Source organism: Ricinus communis, chromosome 8 (assembly GCF_019578655.1).
Source record: "Ricinus communis isolate WT05 ecotype wild-type chromosome 8, ASM1957865v1, whole genome shotgun sequence".
In the NCBI taxonomy this organism is placed as follows: domain Eukaryota; kingdom Viridiplantae; phylum Streptophyta; class Magnoliopsida; order Malpighiales; family Euphorbiaceae; genus Ricinus; species Ricinus communis.
The window spans coordinates 23,547,089-23,567,058 of record NC_063263.1 but is presented as its reverse complement, the minus strand read 5'-3'; the positions used below and the strand labels follow the sequence as shown (position 1 = coordinate 23,567,058).

Here is a 19,970-nt window from a genome sequence, read left to right as displayed (position 1 = left end):
ATATAAAAAAAATAGTTTTTTAATTTTTACTTTTTTAAAATTACACTTTTAGCTGCTTTTTGGTTTTTTTAGTAAACTAACAAAAAACTAAAGAATAATAAAAAAATAACTAAAAAATAACTGAAAAATAATTACACTATATTCTTTTAGATAAAAGTTAAAAAATAATATTTTTGAAAAGAAATTTACACAGTAGAAATAATATTTATTATTAATTTTAGGATATTTCTAAAACAATTTATGTAATATATGTATTAGAATTCTGATATGCGTGTCAAAGTTCTGATGTATATTCTTTTAAAATTTATATTTATTAAAATTAGTATTAAATACTTATTAATTTTATATTCATTCTTAATGTTTATTGTTTAAATGTTAGATATTTATAGTTTTATTTTATTTTATAGAAAATATATTTTATTATAATATAAATATTTGTTATATAATTTTAATTTGATGTTTAAATATAGTATTTATTAATAATAAATATCTATTAACAAACTATGAATATTATACTTAGGAATGATGAGTGTTTATATCAATCACAAAAACATTTCAATATGAATCACAAAAATAATGAATCTAACTTTCATAAAGAATCAATATCATTTTCATCATAAAACAAATATTATACAGTGATATGGAAACATACATAAAGGTATAACTATTGAATTAATAAGAATAGATTAATGAACATTTAAAAATTGATAGAATACAAAAAGAACATCGTTGTAATAAATAATAAATATTGTACCTACGAATGATAAGCACTAATGTCCATCATAGAAATATAATACTTTTGGTCATAGAATTATCAGTTACATATTTATGAAATTCTTAAATTATCAAATGTCCAAAAAATTAGTTTCATTTTCTAATAATATAAATTTTAATATATAAAAAATTTCTAAAAATTATATTATATTAGTTTTAATAAATAATTTATTTTATTATTAATCGAAAGTATATCAATTTTTAATTTCTTTAAAATATTACTAACTTAAAAAAAAGGTGTTGATAATTAAATTATATATATATAATTTTGAAATAAGTTTTTGACATATATTACTATATGTTGATATATTTAACAAAGTAAATTGCACCGACGATCCTCAAATTTGACCTATTTATCGAAGTTATCCTAAATTTTAATTTGTATCATCAAATTCCTTCCATTTTAATTACGGTATCATTAAACTTATTTCTATCAGTCTCCGTTTAAGAGCTGAATGGAAAGTTGACGTATTTCCGTTAGTTTCCGTTTAAGAGCTCGATAGGAAGTCGACGTCTCATCATGTTAAAACCAATAATATTAAAATATTCAAAAATTAAAAGATGACACTAATTTAAATTAATTAAATTAAATAATAAAATTTAAAATACTAAATTTAATTTTAATGCATCTAAATTTTTTGCACTTTTCCTTTCAATGTCTCATCGTCTAAATAACCTAAAAGATAACAAAAACGAAAAATAAATCCGGATTTGATGAACGCCTTAGTTTACCAAGTGATGATTTATGGGATATCATAAAAAATGATAAGGCCAACATAAGCAACTTGAAAAGTGGATTTTGCTGGCAGAAAGAAGAACATATCTACACCACTTGGTTTGGCCGGAAAATGCAAATTGATGGAAGAGAGGGAAGAACAGCGACGAGAGAGAAAATTAAATTTCTTTTATTGATTACTCAATCAAGGCAGAGACGACTCCTTTTTTTTTTTTTTTCTCTCTATGGACAAGAGATATTTGCAAAAACTAAAAATAAAAATAGACAGACAGATAGTCCTTTCAATTTGCAAAACTGAGTTTTAATTGCAACTTCTTTATTGTTCTAAGAGGCAGAGAGAAATGGAGAAAAGCAAAGTAATGGAGAGGATTAAAACAATTAAGAAGTCGAGGTGTAAAGTTTAATTTAAATTACGTTGCAATTTGATTTCAGGAGAAAACAAACCCAATCATACCCAAGTTACTTTCCACCCTGCCTCACTCCCTGATCAAACCACGTTAGGGATCAACAACTCCTCCGTCTCCAAATTTAACTTGGCAGTTGTAGCACAAATGATAGAGAAGCTTATCAAGGGTCGATGGGCAAGAAGAAATGGAAGAGGAAAGCTGGAAAGTCAAAAGGGTTTGTAATTGAAGAGATCCTGGATGGACAGAATGGTGAAGAAATGTTCGAAGAGTCTTACTCGGAGAACGCGCCAATGGCTAGCCTTAAGCCATCGGTGCAGCCATGAATACCCTAAGCTGGAACTGTCAAGGTATGAGGCGAACCTTAACAGTTCAGGCTCTTAAGGAGCTAAGTGGGAAGTTCTGCCCATCCATTATTTTTTTAATGGAAACAGAACAAGAAACAAAGAAATTAGACGGGTTAAGGAGGAGACTCGGATGATAAGTCAGTTTACTGCGAGCCAACGGGGTCATCTGGCGGCTTGTGCTGTGGTGGAGGGACAGTGTTAACATAGATGTCAAATGGATTGATAAAAACATAATTCATACTTTCCTTGGGGGCTCTCTTCAGATTTTTATGACTTTCTGTTATGGTGAACCGACAAAAGAATTTAGAGAAGAAGTGTGGAAGAGGATCTCGAGCCTGAAACCGCCTCCGCATTCCTCTTTGGTTTGTGTGGGAGATTTCAGTTCCATCGTCTCCCCCTCAGAAAAAAAGGGAGGACGGAGACCGGATGATAAACAATTGCAGTTGTTTTCTGATTTTGTAAACAGGAACGAACTAATTGATGTTGGTTTCAAGGATACTATGTATACTTGGTCGAATAAGCAATTGGGGGACAAATGTGTGATGGAGAGGCTAGATAGAGCGTTAGCATCACTGGAATGGAGATGTCAATTCCCAAACGTTCAAATTATCCATGAGTACATGCTAGGCTCGGATCATCATCCTCTTGTTTTAATGGAGCAGGCAGGGTCTTTCTCAAAAAAGCGTTTGTTCAGATTCGAAGAGAAGTGGAAGCTGAGAGATAGGTGCAAGGAAGTTGTGGAAGATTGCTGGATGGAACACCAAAGGGAGGATAGTGGATGGAACTGTGTAACCAAGTTGCAGCAATGCAAGGAGGGATTGATATCATGGGCGAAACGCGAATGATAGAAATTGCAGAAAGCAAATAAAACTTTTGCAAGAGAGACTGGAATTTATTCACTCAAAATGCCCTTTGGAAGAGGATAAAATGGAGGAAGCCAATGTCCTCTCTGAGATTGAAAGCCTATGGAAGCAGGAAGAAGTGTTCTGGCTCCAGCGCTCTAGTGTCAATTAGTTAGTTGTAGGGGACAAGAATACTCGGTTCTTTCACTCTACAGCATTGCAGAGAAAGCAGCGTAACCAACTATTGGGTATTTTTGATGAACAAGGTATTTGGGTGGAAAAGGACAGGGATATTTCTGATGTTTTGTAAGAGACACTTTCAAAAAGTGTATTTGAGGGAGCGAATTTCAGGCCTAAACATAATGCTAATTGTGATCAATCCTGTGGTAACTCAAGAAATAAACGAGTGCCTTAAAAGACCGATCCAAGAGGAGGAAGTAAAATATGCAGCCTTTGATGTAGGAGCCTTAAAATCCCCAGGTCCATACGAATTTCAAGGTATTTTCTTCCAATCGTATTAGAATTTAATTAAATCTAACGTATGTGCTTTTGTGGAACATTTTTTACAACAGGTTTCTTACCTCTTAGTGTAAACAAGACCTACATTGCCTTGATCCCAAAAACTCCTAACCCCAAAAGTACCGGCAATTATCGGCCTATGTCATTGTGCAATTTCTTATACGAAATACAGCAAAGATGCTTACAAACAGACTCAAACCCCACCTTCACTAGCTCATATCCAGCTCCTAGCAGCTTTTGTTCCTAGACGTATGATTCAAGACAGTATTATAATGCTCAGGAAGCATTTCATACCCTAAATACTTCTACCCCCCAAGAAAAAACTTGCAATGGCTATCAAAGTCGACATGGAAAAGGCATGCGATCGAGTTGACTGGAGGAGTCTCAAACTTATCATGAAAAAAATGGCTTCGGTTCTCGGTGGATAAGCAGGGTACTCAAATGTGTGAACTCAGTGAAGTTTTCAATACTAGTAAATGGCAAACCAACGGGCTGGTTCAGGCCTTCAAGAGTATTAAGACAGGGGGACCTATTGTCCCCTTATCTTTATCTGTTTGTAGCAAATGTCTTATCGAACATGCTGGAGGATGAACAAAGAAAAGGCAGAATCGAAGACTTCCAATTAACAAGGAGGTGTCCAGCAATTTCTAATTTACTTTTCGCAGACGACACTATCATTTTTGGTAGTGCTTCTAAACGGGAGGCTAGTAAATTGAAGAGAGCAATTCATCATAGCAACAAAGCCACAAGCCAGAAGTTAAATTTCTCAAAGTCCAATATTTGTTTTAGCAGAAAAGCGGCAGCAGAGTTAAGAGATAGCATTGGGAAAGTCCTAGGGATGGGCCAAATGGGTAGTAATGATCGGTATCTTGGTCTGCCTTCCCATTGGGAGTGAATAAAAGTGGAAGCCCTTAGATTCCTCTCTGAGAAAATTTCAAAAAAGTCGCAAGCCTGAAAGAGGAAGACCATGACTCAAGGTGGTCGTGAGGTATTGGTGAAGTCTGTGTCTAAACAGTTGTCCCGAGTTACATTATGGCTTGTTTTAGATGCGTAAGTCCTTTTGTGGAAACATGAATACCCAAATTGCTAGATTCTGGTGGGAGTCGTGCAAGGAGAAAGAAGGTATTAAATGGGAAAGATGGGCACATATGATGAAATCGAAATACCTTGGTGGATGTGGGTTTAAGGATTTTGATTTGTTCAATCAAGCTATGCTCGCAAAACAAGTGCGGAGGGCAATCAGGATTCCTAATGCTCTCTGGGTCAGGTTGATTAGAGGGAAGTATATCTCTAACGGAGACATTCTCAAGGCCCGAAAGGTCACAATGCGTGGGAGATTTGCATAGGTATGGAAAGACCCTTGCATTCCGCAAATCAAATCTTTTAAAATACTATTGTAAAGTATAATATCCCACAACTTTATGTTTTTCACCATTAAATAAAAAAAAAATATACCATGATCCATATTTAATAGAGTGTGATTTTTCTTCCTTTTTTTCCTTATTTTATTGATGAATATTCTAATCTTTTAGTTTTTTTGTATATCCTATAATTTTTTGATGATATCGGTAGAGAGAGGACAACTCTTATTTATAGACTAATGGTGGTTTTCCATGAAAGCACCAATTGTTTACAATTCTTCATGTCATAATCTTTACCAATAGTCATAACTATTCAATTCACAACCTTTCATTAATCAATAAAGTTTAATCACTAATATCTTATTATAATTATATGAGTTATTAATTTCTTACCTTCTCCCACTTGACTCATATGATTTAATAAGAACATAAAGTGCAAAAAAAATTAATGTTAAATTCTTTCTTTTTTTGCAATGGCTATGACATAATATCATTATTAAGTAGAAATATTAATGCTGGTCATAGGGTCATATGTCATTTTATCGATATAGTCCCTTCCATGTACCACAACATTAATTCTCAAGCTAACATGATCTTTAATAAAGATAACATTAATGGTTTAACATTAGTGTCTTTATTTCAAGATTGTTCCTGTCAATATTACTTTAAAGCAATTATGTATACTAAATAGAAAACAGAAAAATCAGAAACACATAATTGAGCTCAAAGTGTTAAATATATAAATTTAAAATAAATTTGATAAAATACTAGTAATGACGTTTAACAATACCCATTCTTACAACATGTTTATTAAATGTTTTGAACGGTAATCCTTTTGTTAAAGGATCTGCAATCATAAGATTTGTGCTAATATGTTCAATTGTCACTCTTTGTTTCTGAACTTCTTCTTTAACGGTAAAGTATTTTATCTCCATATGCTTATCACTCTTAGAATACTTATCGTTTTTAGAGAAGAAAACTACTGCAGAATTATCACAATAAATTTTCAACGGCCTGGCTATACTGTCAACAATTCTAAGTTCTGAAATAAAATTTTGCAGCCATAATCCATGAATAGTAGCCTCAAAGCAAGCTATGAACTCAACCTTTATAGTGGATGCAGCAATGACAGACTGCTTCACATTCTTCTATGAAATTGCTCCTTCGGCTAATAGAAATAAGTAGCCAAAATGTTGCTTTTCTTGTATCAACACATCTAGTAAAATCTAAATTTTAATATACAATCACCTCAAGGTGCTTAGATCTTCTATAAGTGAGCATATGATCCTTTGTTCCTTGCAAGTACCTAAGAATTTTCTTTGCAGCTTTCCAATAATCTAATCCTGGATTATTTTGATATCTGCCTAGTATTCCGACAACAAAACTAATGTCCGGTTTGGTGCAAGTTTGAGCATACATTAAACTTCCAACAATATATACATAAGGAATGTTCTTCATTTGTTCTCAATTCCAATTCATTTTTCGGACATTCCATAAGATTAAATTTATCCCCCTTCTGAATTAGAACTATCTCTGCTGAGCATTTGTCCATTTTAAATCTCTCTAAAATTTTATTAATATAAACCTTTTGAGATAAGCCTAATAATCCTTGTGATATAGATCACGAAATATTTCTAATCCTATCACATATGTGGCTTCTCCCATATCTTTCATTTCAAAATTATTAGAGAGATATTTCTTGGTTTCGTATAGCAAACCAAGATAATTAGCAGCAAGTAAAATATCATCAACATACAGAACAAGAAAAATAAACTTGCTCCCACTAATTTTCATATATATACACCGATCAACAATGTTTTTTTGAAATCCAAAAGAAGTAATGGTATCATTAAACTTAATATACTATTGACGGAAAGCTTGTTAAATCCGTATATTGATTTCCTTAGTTTACACACCATATGATCCTTTTTCTTAATTGAAAAACCTTCAGGTTGATCCATATAAACTTCTTCTTCCAGATTTTCATTAAGAAAAGCGGTTTTGACATTCATTTGATGTAACTCTAAATTATAATGAGCCACTAACGCCATAATGATTTTAAAAGAATCTTTTTTAGACACTAGTGAAAAAGTCTCTTTGTAATCAATGCCACTTTTCTAAGTAAAACCTTTGGCAACAAGTCTGGCTTTGTGTCTTTTGATATTGCCTTTTGAATTGCGTTTGGTTTTGAAAACCCATTTGCATCTAATCTTTTTTACATCCTTCAGGCAACTCAATAAGGTCCCAGACTTGATTTTGATCCAAAGATTTTAACTCTTCTTCCATAGCACTAATCCATTTAATTGAATCATCACAATTCATGTCTTCTGAAAATGAATCTGGATCATTATTAATTCCTAAGTCCATTTTCGACTTATGTAGATAAACTACATAGTCATCGGAAATAGCATATCTCCTTTCTCTTTGAGACCTTCTTACTATTACTTCTTATTATTCATTTACTATGGTTTCATTATTGACATTTTCATCATGAAATATTTGATCATTTATTTATTGTTATTGAATGTTATTGGGATGAGCAATAATATTAGGAACAACAATTGTACAAGTTTTGGATATAGGAACTTCCACCCTAACTTCTTGAATGCTAACATCATGTCTTCTTTCGCTCCCACTAATGTCACCCTTTTTAATGAACCTTGCATTTTCAGATTCAGCAATTCTTGTACTATAATTAGTACAATAAAATCTATACCCTTTAGACTTTTCTAGATAACCAATAAAATAACCACTAGTTGTTTTTAAATCCAATTTCTTTCATGTGGATTGTAAATTCTTACTTCTGCTGGGCAACCCCAAACATGTAAGTGCCTCAAACTAGGTTTCTTTCCTGTCCATAGTTCAAAAGGTGTACTTGGAACTACCTTACTAGGAACTCTGTTTAGCAAATATATAACAGTTCTTAATGCAAACATCCACAATGACAAGGGTAAAGAAGAATGACTCATCATACTCCCAACCATTTTCATTAAAGTACGATTACGCCTTTCTGCAACATTATTTTATTGTGGTATTCCTAGCATTGTGTATTAAGTACAAATACTATGTCTTTCAAGAAATTTGGCAAATGGACCTGGACATTGTCCAGATTCATCATATTTTTCATAATATTCACCACCCCTATCTGACCTTATGATTTTTATATTTTTATCTAATTACCTCTTAACCTCTTTAATATAAATTTCAAATGAATTGATTGATTGAGATTTGTCATGCAATAGATAAATATGACCATAACGAGATAAATCATCGATAAAGGTAATAAAATATTTTTCTCCATCAAAAGTTGGAGCATCAAAAGGACCATAAATATCAGTGTTATAATTTCAAGAAGTTGTGTGCTTCTCGTGGCTCCTTTCTTAGTGTGTTTTGTTTGTTTTTTTAATACAATCAATACACACTTCAAGATCAGTAAAGTCTAAACTTGGAAGTATTTCATTCCTTACTAATCTTTGTATCATTTCTTTGGATATATGACCCAAATGTTTATGCTACAAGTAAGCAGAACTTTCATTGACTAAACTACGTTTAGTACCAACATTATGATGCAAGGTCATTAATGTCTTAACAAAAGAATTATCAAGTTTAAGCTTGTAGAGACCATCACATAACAATTCAGAACCAATAATATTATTATTCTTAAATAAAGTTAAAGATCCAGAACTAAACTTAAAATAAAATCCCGCTATATCAAGTTTCGATAAAGAAATTAAGTTGTGAGAAACTGTGGGTACATAAAAAGTTTGAAATAAATTCAAATAATGTCATGTATCTAAAATTAAACAATAAATAAAAGCTTTCTTTCGATTTTCCATGAAGACAAAACTTTCATTTGGCTTTATAGTTTGGATTGTAAGGAATCTCTGCATTATATTAGAAAGATGGGTAATGGAACCAGAATCAATCCACCAAGTATTATGCGGAACTTCAATAAAATTTGATTCAAAACATACTAAAGAATAATGCTTACCTTTCTTTTCAAACCAAGCTTTACGTTTCAGGCAATCCTTCTTTAAGTGTCCGATTTTATCACAGAAATGACACTTAACACTCACATGTTCCTTCTTATGAGCGCCTTAGAAGACTCATTCAGGTTATGTAACCTTTCTTCTTGCTCTTTCCATATTTCTTTTTGTAACTCTTTCCAGCTTCTTGATGACTTAAGAGATGAATTGAATGAGCTCTTTGATTCTTTAATCTTGTCTCCTCTTGAACAAATATACTAGTCAATTCATTTACATTCTATTTATCCTTTAAGGTGTTTTAATTCATTTGGAATGGACTATATTATTCAAGAGGCAAGAAGTTCAGTATGAACTATACTAGAAAATACACATCCATATTCATTTCTAAGGTCTTTAATTTTACTGCTAAGGTAGTCATTTCAATAACATGCTCATGCATGGCACGTCACGTGAACCATCATATTTCATGTTGGTTAAATTACTCATCAATGTGTCAGCAAGTGACTTATCAGCCTTTTGAGAGCGTTTCTCAATAAGCTTTTTAAATTCCTTAGTACTGTCAGTTTTAGGAATTGTACTCTTTAAGTTGTTTGCAACAGTCATTTGCATAAATATTAAGCTTAATCTGTTCGATCCTTCCCAAGCTTTATATAAAGCTTTTTCTTCATTGCTACTTTCATCAGTAATAGTAGCAGGCTTCTCAATTTGACGTGCCAAATCAAGATCTAGAATACCTAAGTGAAACTGAACTTGTTCGCACCAATCAGAGAAATTTAAACCGTTAAATAATAGAACAGATGAAGCATGTGAATGAAGAGAAACAGGTACAAATACTGCAAATAAAAATAACATAAAATACTCATACATTAATGCTTTGATTTATAATATTTATTCCATAAATTTAAATATAAACATAAAATATATCAAAATTCTCCTTTGGGTGATACTAAGATATACTTATGTAAACAATTATAGGTAATTATATATGCATAACTAAATTTATTTTTCTATCTTTGGATATGTAAAAATAAAATTAATATAACATACTGATCACCACGATAAATTTCTTATAATGATAAATTTCAATTTTTTCATAAATATACAAAAAATCATAATGTCATTTTAAACATAAAATTTATAAGTAATTAAAAATTATAATCTATAGTTTAAAAATTATTTACTTTAAAATTTTAATCACTTTGGTAACAAGCAAATCGTTATTAATATAAATTTCAAAAGTTTACAATAATATATTTAAATAATATATCTACTTTCATTAAATACTTAATTTAAATTCAATTAAGATTAAAAGTTTTTTTTATTAGGATGAAATTGTAAATTATTTTAGACTTAATAGGAAGAATATAAATTTTATAGACAATCTGACAAGAAAATGAAACTGTAGGGGCCAAACTGACCATTTTTCCTTAAAACCAAAATTAATAGTACATGTAGGCTCTTATCATTTCATGGGCGCAAGTTTCTTTCCAAAAACCAAATAGTATAACAAAATCTAAGAAAAATATAAGATACAGAAACCTTAATTTAATCCAAACTTTCATTTAATTTTAATTTCGAATCATGCATAATCAAAAACCTCAATATTTGGCAGATAGGTCTTTGATTATGCAACGTCAAGGTTGGAAGATAGGTCTTTCTAGAGATCAAGTTGGAAGGCTAAGGTAATTCCAAAAATTCAGAATTCCTTTTGGCGTAAGGAATAATATTGGGGTCCAAGCTAATTTATACCGCAGGAGGATAGTCAATTCCCCAGTGTGCTGTGTGTGTAATGATGAAGCTGAATCGGTAGAACACATGCTGTTCTTCTGTCCTAGAGCTTCCCAAGTCTGGTTCTCTAGTACTCTTAACTACCGGCCTGATCCAATTGGTTTCCCTTCGGTTTCCCGATGGTGGGAAGACATTGATAAAGCTTTTGGAGCCAAAGAGAAGAGGGGGTGTCATAGAGCATATAATGTGTGTGTGTTGGAGAATTTGGAATATGAGAAATAGGGTAGTCTTCCAACAATGGTTTCTAAGTCCAAGCGCAGTTGCTTTGAAGGTAGAAAAGTGTTATCATGAGTTCAATCAGTGCCCTAGCTTATTCTCACAAAGACTATCTCCTGAAAAAGAAGTGGTGGAGCCCCAACTTTGGCGCCCTCCGCCTAGCTCCAAGTTAAAGTTCAATGTAGACGCGGCTTTCTGCTCTAGAACGTCTACTACAGGCATTGCAGCTGCGGTGTGGGATGGAAATGGAAATTTGGTGAATGGATTTGTGTGTAGAAGGGAAGTTTTTATCAGCTCTTGCTAGTGAAGCTCTGGCAGTAAGGGAAATGATCCTGTTAGCTAGGGACAGGGGCATTTACGACGCTATTTTTAAATCTGAGTCCTTCATTGTTACCCAAGCTATTAGCGAGTTCTGCTCTCCTTCGCCATGGGAGATTGAGGCCCCAATCCTTGATATTCTTGAAGCTTGAAAATCATGTCCTTTGTTTAGTTTTAATTTTATCAAGATAACAGCAAATGGAATGGCAGATTTTCTAGCAAAAGCCTATCTGAATCTTAGTTGTCCAGTAAATTGGTGTACTTCCCCTCCTTCCAAACTGAGGGATCTTTTGTACTCTGATGCTTGTAATGGCATTTTGCAGTAACGAATCTTATCATGTTAAAAAAAAAGTTTAATTTAAATTGTATTTCTTTTAATTACACATGTCATGCTATGTCAGATTTTTATTCATTAATTAAATGAAAATAGATGGTGAGGGGTTTGCTGATGTTTTAATTAAAGTTTGGAGGGTTTATGATACAAATTGAAATTTAAGAATTATTACAATACATATTATCCAAAAAAAAAAACTGGCTGTATAATTTATGTTATTTTGACATAAAAATTTATTTTAACACATAAAACTTAAATTTATACATAAAAAAAAATTAAAAAAGACAATATTTAATTTATTAATAGTTTTAAAAAATATTATAAATATCTGTAACTTTATGTTATTATTATGGTAATATATTAATTATTGGTTTATTATCATTGATTTTTATAACTAGTTTTATTTAAAAAAAAAAAAAAAAGATCAGCCAAACAAAAAACAAGCAGGACAACGTCCCGCAAGCACCTGCCGGTCCTGGACTACCAACCAAAGTGGTCCGGGGACCATGGCATAAGTCTCCTCTAACTAGACAATACCTGATTGATAATGGATAATTGTAAGTGAATGTAATTTCGCTGTACATTACTTGACTACGAAAAGGAAAAAAGAAAAATTCAATATAATATAATATGATATTCATAGAGTTAAAAGAACACAAATATTTATTTTTTTATTTGAGTTAATAAATTTAAGATTCTAAAATCTTTTATATCTTTACAATTAAAAAAAAAATGTAACTTCCCTATAAGATCTTTATCTCATCTAGATATATATTTTTATTTATACACTAAATCTATAAATAATTGACATATTTTTATTAATTGTGTCACTCTCTTATTCACTCTCCTATCTAGATAAAGTGCAAACTGGTAATACAAAACATATTTTTCTCAGTTCAATACTCACAAATTAAGAAATTGTATTTTTTTTTTTTGCCCATTTATTTTCTGTTTCAATAGACGAAAATATTGAGTAAAACAAAGTTTAGAAACCAAAATATAATAAGCCAAAGCCAAAAGGTAGACTTGGGAAAATTAAGTGGAGAGGATCATGCAATATTCAAATTTCAGTGGACTGGTGCGATACAAAAGCTGAAAATGCAAGGAAGCTTCTCATTTGGTTCAGTGGTGGGTGGCTTTCATGTCCTTAGCAACACCCATTTATGCTGTCACAATATTACAAAAAGTTAGTGGACGTTAGACATCACTTGCATAACTTTTGACCCTTTTATAAGAATCCTTTTAGGAATTCTCATCTCTTTCACTGAAAGTTTACAAATAAGAATCAAAAGTGCAACAAATATCAAAAAACTAATTTTGTGGGACACAGAAGCACACTCTTGGGTATGATCATCTTCATCACCCATTATGCACATTACATCCGTGCGCTCCGCTCAGTTACCTCCATTCCCTCTACCACTTCTCATTCTTATTGTCAAGGATACACAAACAGTTTTGACAACTGCAGCTCTGTAGGAGGATAAACTTTGCACCTCATGGTAAAAGCAAAGGCTTAAAGCAACTTAGTTACTGCCCTACTTCCCAATGTAGCCCAGCCAATGAAGGATCATTGCTAAGATGAGCATGCATATGGCCAGAATCATACCAGATCTCCCCAGTAACCAGTTCTTTGCCTTCTTCGCACCTTCGGCTCCTCTTTGGATCTTATCTGCCCATCGCATCTGTGAAAAATTTGGGGGGAAAAATATTCAATCATATCAGTGAAGTGCAAGGCAACAATATCAATCATCATTTTCAACCCAATTTTATTTTTAAAAGGAGAATGTTTAATTATCTATAAAATACCATCTTCAATAATAATAGTGTTGCTATGATAGTAAGAAGGGATCAAATGGTACCATTCTATCCAAGTCTTCTGGTGATAAAGAGGACATGGCTTGTTGAGCTTTTGCTGCATCTTCCATCGAAAGTTTTAGTCCAAATTGTTCACTCATATTAGCCATCATTTCTGGGCTCATATTCTTCATCATTGACGTAAACATCTGTCAATTCACATGCAACCACACATTTGACAAAGAAAAATATAAGCACAATCAGTCCATGTAATTTAAGTGATATTTCTTATCATATTTACGCTACATCTCAGAACTCCAAAAAACAGCTACTCCCACATACAACCTGAATCCTTTGAAATGCTACAAAAATAAAAGTTAGATTTCCAGTGAGCAAAATGGATGCTGTTATTTACATTTGGATTAAAGGACTTCATAAATGAAAATGAAGAGAACCAAATGAACATACCTGCCGCATAGCTGGATCTTTCATTTGGTTTCTCACTTGTTCCTGCATATCAGCAGTTGAGCTAGGAAAGCTTGGCTGAGAAGCATTTCTGGTGCTTGAAAAGAAATCATTAGAGGAACTAGATTCACCATTCATGTTACTCCGGTTAACTGCACAATTTTCTCTTTGCCCTGTCAGTTTGGACCCATTGTCTAAATTCAGTGCATTAGTTTTTAGAGCTCCAGCAACTGGAAGCGTATCTGTTCCTTGCAAAGAGGATGCCATTTCAAACATCTTCTGAAGCTCTTCTGGGGGCATCTTACTCACCATATCAGTTGCTACTTTAAGCATGTCTGGTGTAACATTTGGAGGAACAGAACCAGGACGGAAGCTGTTAAAACTAGAATCTGAAGAACTACTAGCAGCAAATTGGTTTCCCCCTTCAAATGAGGAGGCCATTTGGAGCATTTTCTGGAGCTCTTGAGGTGACATCTTGCTGATCATATTTGAAGCAGTTTTAAACATATCAGGAGACAATTCTCCAGCTTTTGCACCACTTACAGCAGACAAAGTTTCAGGATCAGCATTCGAGATGAAATTTTGGAATGTTCTGCAGACAGGGAGAAAAGAGAAAAAAATCAGGATTGAATCAGATAAATTTATGGACAATTGATTGAATGAATAGAAATGAGCAGAAGAAATCTACATGGCTGTTGGATATATATATATATAGATATATAGATATAGATAGATAGATAGATATAGCAACAAAATTCCATGTCAATTATGAATTCAAACAAAAAGAAAGTCAATCAATATAATCAATCCTCAGTTAATGTCTGACATGTTTGACATGCTACCATTAGGGTTACAGAAAAAAATTAACAAAGAGGGAAAGAACCAAAATAATAGATAAGAAAATAGACAAGCAAATAAGTAAATATGGTTAGATATATTTAGATAAACTCAAACAACCTTATAGCTTCTGGGTCATCCTTTAAAGCCTGCAGGGACTCTGAATTCATTGTCAAGCCACTGCCATTAGTCCCACTCTTCATGTTTCGTGCATCAACACTTTCTCGTGGTTGCAACGCTGAAGTTTCTCTAGATGAACCTAGGTTTTGAGAAGATGCAACATCATCTTCTTTGGTTAGTTCTTCAATTACCAATCCTGTTAAACAAGTAGAGAGCGGTTGTTGATTAAGAAATAAGAGAGGCATAATAAAGCTCACAGATATTGTACAACAGAGCAATGAATTAGAGAAAAAGCGAGTAGAACAGATACACAAAGGTACACATATTGTAGGAAGGGAGAATGATATACCACTTCGTCTGTGATTACCACCTTCGTTAGCCATTCTTTCTTTGGCCTCCCTGTATCAAGTCAGCAATTGATGCCATTAACAAACATGTTCTAACATCAAGCTCCTTTTCTTTATATTTCAGTTCAAAAAATTACACTATAAACCAAATAGCAGTGAAATTCATTAGGAAGAGAGTAAAAACATGATAAACTTATTCCAAGAAATTTAATCCCTTAAGAAGAAAAATAATAGAAAGCTACACTACATAATTCAATCAATTCTTAATCCCAAAGTACTTAACATTGTTGGTTATCTTAATGTTCCATTCAGGGCCAAACTTCCAGAGATGCGTTATGAAATTAGAAAGTTTTTTTTATTTGTTTTTTTTTTTTTTCAACAATCCAACATTGATATATTCGGTCCCTTCTTTGCTACTATTAGTTGACTTCAGTCAAGCCAGAACAGTGCATCCATGAGGCAAAAGTGGACATGGTCATATCATATTTGATAATCTAAGGTAACTTATCCTAAAAGGAAGCCACTTCATCCTTCTTATTTACCTTTTTTTTTTCTCTCCTTTATTTCGTCTCTTTTATTTTAAGTTTTAACCCCACATCTCAATTTAATTTCCCATATTTATGGACATGCTAGTTCACCATCTTCACCATCCAACACTCAATATCACTGAATGTGGCTGGCCTAATGGCAATAACTCTCCAATCGTGCTTCTAAAGTACAATAACACAACTCTCCAACATGCTTCTAAATTACGATAATATAACTCTCCAATCTTGCTTCTAAATAACATAACTCTCCAATCATGCTTCTAAATTGCAAACATCCCACAAGCAACATCATTAGTATCCCGAACCTTTGGCATGATAGTGTCCTAATATCAGAATAATCATAATTAAGACACCATTATTTGTTCTAATATAACCCCAACCCCTTCTATATCCTACTGTTAATAATGTCACAATGCATCTCTTTCATAGCTTAAACTAGAACTTTGTACCTTAAGAGACCCATTCATTAATCTTTTCGTTTACCTCATCTTTTTTCATGCATTTGAATTATGCCATCAGCATTTGCATGTGCTATAAGTTATCATCTTCTATATATACAGTTGTCCAATACTAAAGCAAGAAGATAGTATTTCCTGGCAGTGTGTAGAGTAACCATATTTAAGAATTCTTACGTCCGCCCTAATGGTCCTGACCCAGCTAACTACCCCTCTGCACATCAGACTTTCCTTAAAACTTCATGGTCCATCAACCTCAGCCTATATTAGATTTAACTTCATACCACATCTGGTACAACTAAGCCCAAATCCAGATAAATAAGAAGTGTTGTAGTAGGTTAACTACCAGCTTAAAGAAATGAAAACATGAAACAGAAAAAAAAAAAAAAACGAAAGGAAAAGATAGAATTAAAAGCCTAACATTACACTTGTTACAAAGCCATTAAGAATCAGAAGAAAACATCTAACATCTAACATCTCTTGGGACAGATTTTTTAATGCAAGTTCACCATATGGGTCAGAGTGATATTTGAAGAATTTAATAAGAATTTATACCTTAATACATCTGAAATAGTTTCATCATCTGGGGAAACTTCATGTGCTTTGCTCAAATCAGAGACAGCATCCTGTCACATGGTAAAATATCACTTGACTACACAAGTACAAGCATTTCGAGCAGTGCACCTGAGCAACCACTAGCAGCAATTCAAAGACTTATACAAATTAACTTACTTCCAAGTGGCCTAGTTCTTTATAGGCTTGACCCCTCCGATAAAGAGCTTTAACATTCTTTGCATCATACCCCAAAACCTAAAATATAAATACATAATCTTAGAGACCCATAAAAGGCCAAACTAATTAGTATACCATGAGAAAGTTCATTTGCTTTACTGAGTCGTCTTCCTAAAATGACACGAAATTTTGTTGTTAGATAGTAGGAATACAGATGGGAAGAGAAGAATGTGCGGGCTACCAATCTGATTAAAATAAACATTTTGTTCATACCTCTGACCCTTCTTTTATGCATTCATCATATTGCCTTGTTTTCAAGTAACATGACATCAGGTTAAGAGAGCATGCCAATAAAAGTGATCTCCCTTGGGAAGATGGAATTCCTTTCAGGTTTTTCTTTGCCTAAGGAGGGAGCAATAAAAAGTAAAAAATTTCACCAGTTTAGAAGCACATCAACTACAAGAACTGAATTTCACAAGATCAAAATATGAACATATATAAAAGCAGCCCTTACAAGTAGATATTTCTGCAAGGCATCTTTAAACCTCCCCTGGCTGTGAAGTTCATTACCCTGACAAAGAGAAGATGCTGTTATTCTTAGCAAAACAGGCATGTAGATAAATTACATGCAACTATGACTACAAAAAGAGTAAGGAGAGTAAGACTGCACATCATTTATCTGATCTAAGAAGTATCCTATAGTTACCTGCTTCTTCAACATCTGAGCTGCATTTAATTCATAAGTAATCTGGGCATCAACACGGGCACGCATGGAAGCAATCTCTTCAGGGGAGGCATTGGCCATTTTGTCACCAATCTCAGCCATCACCTCAGGACGAGTATGCTTTAACTGTTCAGCTGCCTGTCTCAAGTCTTCCGGTCTCATGTTCTTCATTCCTTCTGAAGCCATTTTCATCAACTCTGGATTGGCCATCATCTGCAATGTCAAATAACCTATGTAAGAACAAAAATCTAAAAGAAATCATAAAAATTAAAAACAAAAAGCAGCGAGCATTAGAAATTTCAATTACAATAAACCATCCAAGTTTTGAGCTGTACTAACGTTTAAAATGAAACCCATTAAGGCCATCACCTTTATAATTAATAATTCAATTTAATATTGCAGAGTTTGAGACAAACCCATTGCTATTTAGCTCTTCCAATATAAATGATTTACCAATTGTTCATTCAAGAAATTAAACAAATCGCTAACTCGATCAATGAATTAAGCCAAAATCTTCATAGAAGACATCAATTACTCTGGCAATTAAGATCGTCATATTAACCCAGATGGATTAAATAGGAGACAAAGCAACACTAAAATTGCATATACATTTACATGCATCTGAAACCCAAGAAAGAGAAAGAAGAAAAGGAGAAACCTGTTGTTGGATCTTGGCAAATTCGGCAGGGGACATGCGACTCATTTGTTCCTGAGCAATTTTGATCAATTCAGGATCCATCATTCCGTTAAACATTCTCTTTACTATTATAATCTACTATAAAGAAATACTTCTATAAAGAAATGACTGCCCTTTTCAAATATCGGATCAAGCTATGAAGAATACAGAAAAGAAGAATATTTTGAGAACTTGTGCAATTTCTAGAAGAGAGAAAGAATTAGATACGTTTTGTTTTTTGTTTTTTCTTTTTTCTTTGGTAGAGGAAAAAGTTGGTTTATAGAAATTGATAGATTTGGAAAATAGAAAGAGAGGAGAAGTAAAAAAGGAATATTTAATTTAAGTACAGGTGGCCGTTTTATCGTTTGGGGGAAATGGGGAAGAAGAGGGTAGGCAACGCCCACCAATACAGAATGAAACAATAAGGTCCGCGTTGGGGGAGAAGGAGAGCCAGCCAAGACTCGAATATGCGTAGCTTAGTAGACTTGTCAACCCCTTTGGATCGTAGATGGTCAAGTTTGTGAACGCTATGGTGCTACAACGAAATGGAATGCTTGCGTCTCTACTGAACCATCTTCGTGGATCCGACTTCCCCGGACTCGTTTGCCCGAAGAATTCTTCGATGTAGGCAAGGAATCCTGGGCTCAGTCCGGCCTAGACTAGTTTCACATTTCTGTGAATAAATAATTAAATTATATATAAATATTAATAATAATAACAATAACATATATAAAAATACAAAATACATTCGGATAAATTTATTAATAGTTCTATGAATTCTTTTTAATTAATTAAATTAAATTTGATCATCTATTAATTTAATCTAGTGATAAATTATGAATGGCAGTTTCGGCCCACACTCAAATGTTTTTAGCGACTACGCACTACAAGACTTTTTAACTTACTCGGAAATACAATAACTAGTTATAAAGATTAGCGCAGATGTCGGTATCCATTTTCCAGATCTAGATATCGAGAAAATTACAGAAAATCTGATAATGAAAGTTACTCCTTTCTCGATTCTCAGGAGATTAAGGAGATGCGAATCCAAGTAAGGGTTGTAAAAAATAATTGGACTTAAAATTACTTTTCTAGAATTAATTTGGACCCAATTGACAAAAAATAAAATAAAATATGAGGGATAAAAAAGTAGTTTTTACAAGTTCAAAGGCTAAATTATCAAAAAATTTAAAACTTTTACCCTTTAGAACCAATTGACTCTGTGTACAGTCGAATTGGTTTTACACAATATCAATTGGTCGTAATCCGAGATCTAACGCATGTGTATTTTTGACTTAAAATGCTAAAATTGTTAAAAAGAAGTTTCTATAAGGTATTATGTTAATTATTAGAATTTTTAAGTATTTTTCATGATAATTGTTTGAATATAAAAGATTTAATTTCTTTTTATTTGATATTAAATCTAATAAAGCGAAGGGATAATTATAGTTTATTTTTTAAATAATTAAATATTTATCTATTTATTTATAATTTCTTGAAACCCTACTGCTATAAATAGATTAATATACCCTAGGTCTAGAGTTAGCGAGATTCCTCAAGGTATTTTTTAAGCTGCTTTCTAAAAATTCGATCAACATATAGAGAGAGTTACCAACTAAAAAAGAACTCTAAATTAGGAAATTCATT

General features: G+C 32.7%; 2 protein-coding genes across 3 annotated transcripts; both read right to left on the bottom strand.

Annotated features, from left to right (window-relative positions):
- Positions 1-9,383: 9,383 nt before the first annotated feature.
- Positions 9,384-10,390, bottom strand: LOC125370948. The gene is made up of 2 exons (XM_048378413.1): positions 10,357-10,390; positions 9,384-9,802 (listed from the first exon to the last, which is right to left on the bottom strand). The coding sequence occupies exons 1-2, from the start codon at positions 10,388-10,390 to the stop codon at positions 9,384-9,386; spliced, it is 453 nt and encodes a 150-aa protein (XP_048234370.1).
- Positions 10,391-12,718: 2,328 nt separating this feature from the next.
- LOC8286587 (outer envelope protein 61) lies at positions 12,719-18,926 on the bottom strand. 2 transcript variants are annotated; one of them, XM_002515809.4, is made up of 11 exons: positions 18,306-18,912; positions 17,630-17,860; positions 17,438-17,494; positions 17,197-17,325; positions 16,924-17,001; positions 16,747-16,817; positions 15,191-15,240; positions 14,842-15,037; positions 13,888-14,476; positions 13,485-13,628; positions 12,719-13,307 (listed from the first exon to the last, which is right to left on the bottom strand). In XM_002515809.4, exons 1-11 carry the CDS (start codon positions 18,399-18,401, stop codon positions 13,161-13,163), a joined length of 1,788 nt encoding a protein of 595 aa, XP_002515855.2. In that variant the 5' UTR covers positions 18,402-18,912; the 3' UTR covers positions 12,719-13,160. The 2 variants fall into 2 exon arrangements, with proteins under 2 accessions (XP_002515855.2, XP_048234056.1); XM_048378099.1 differs by lacking the exon at positions 12,719-13,307 and having other exon boundaries at positions 13,609-13,781; positions 18,306-18,926.
- Positions 18,927-19,970: the final 1,044 nt, after the last annotated feature.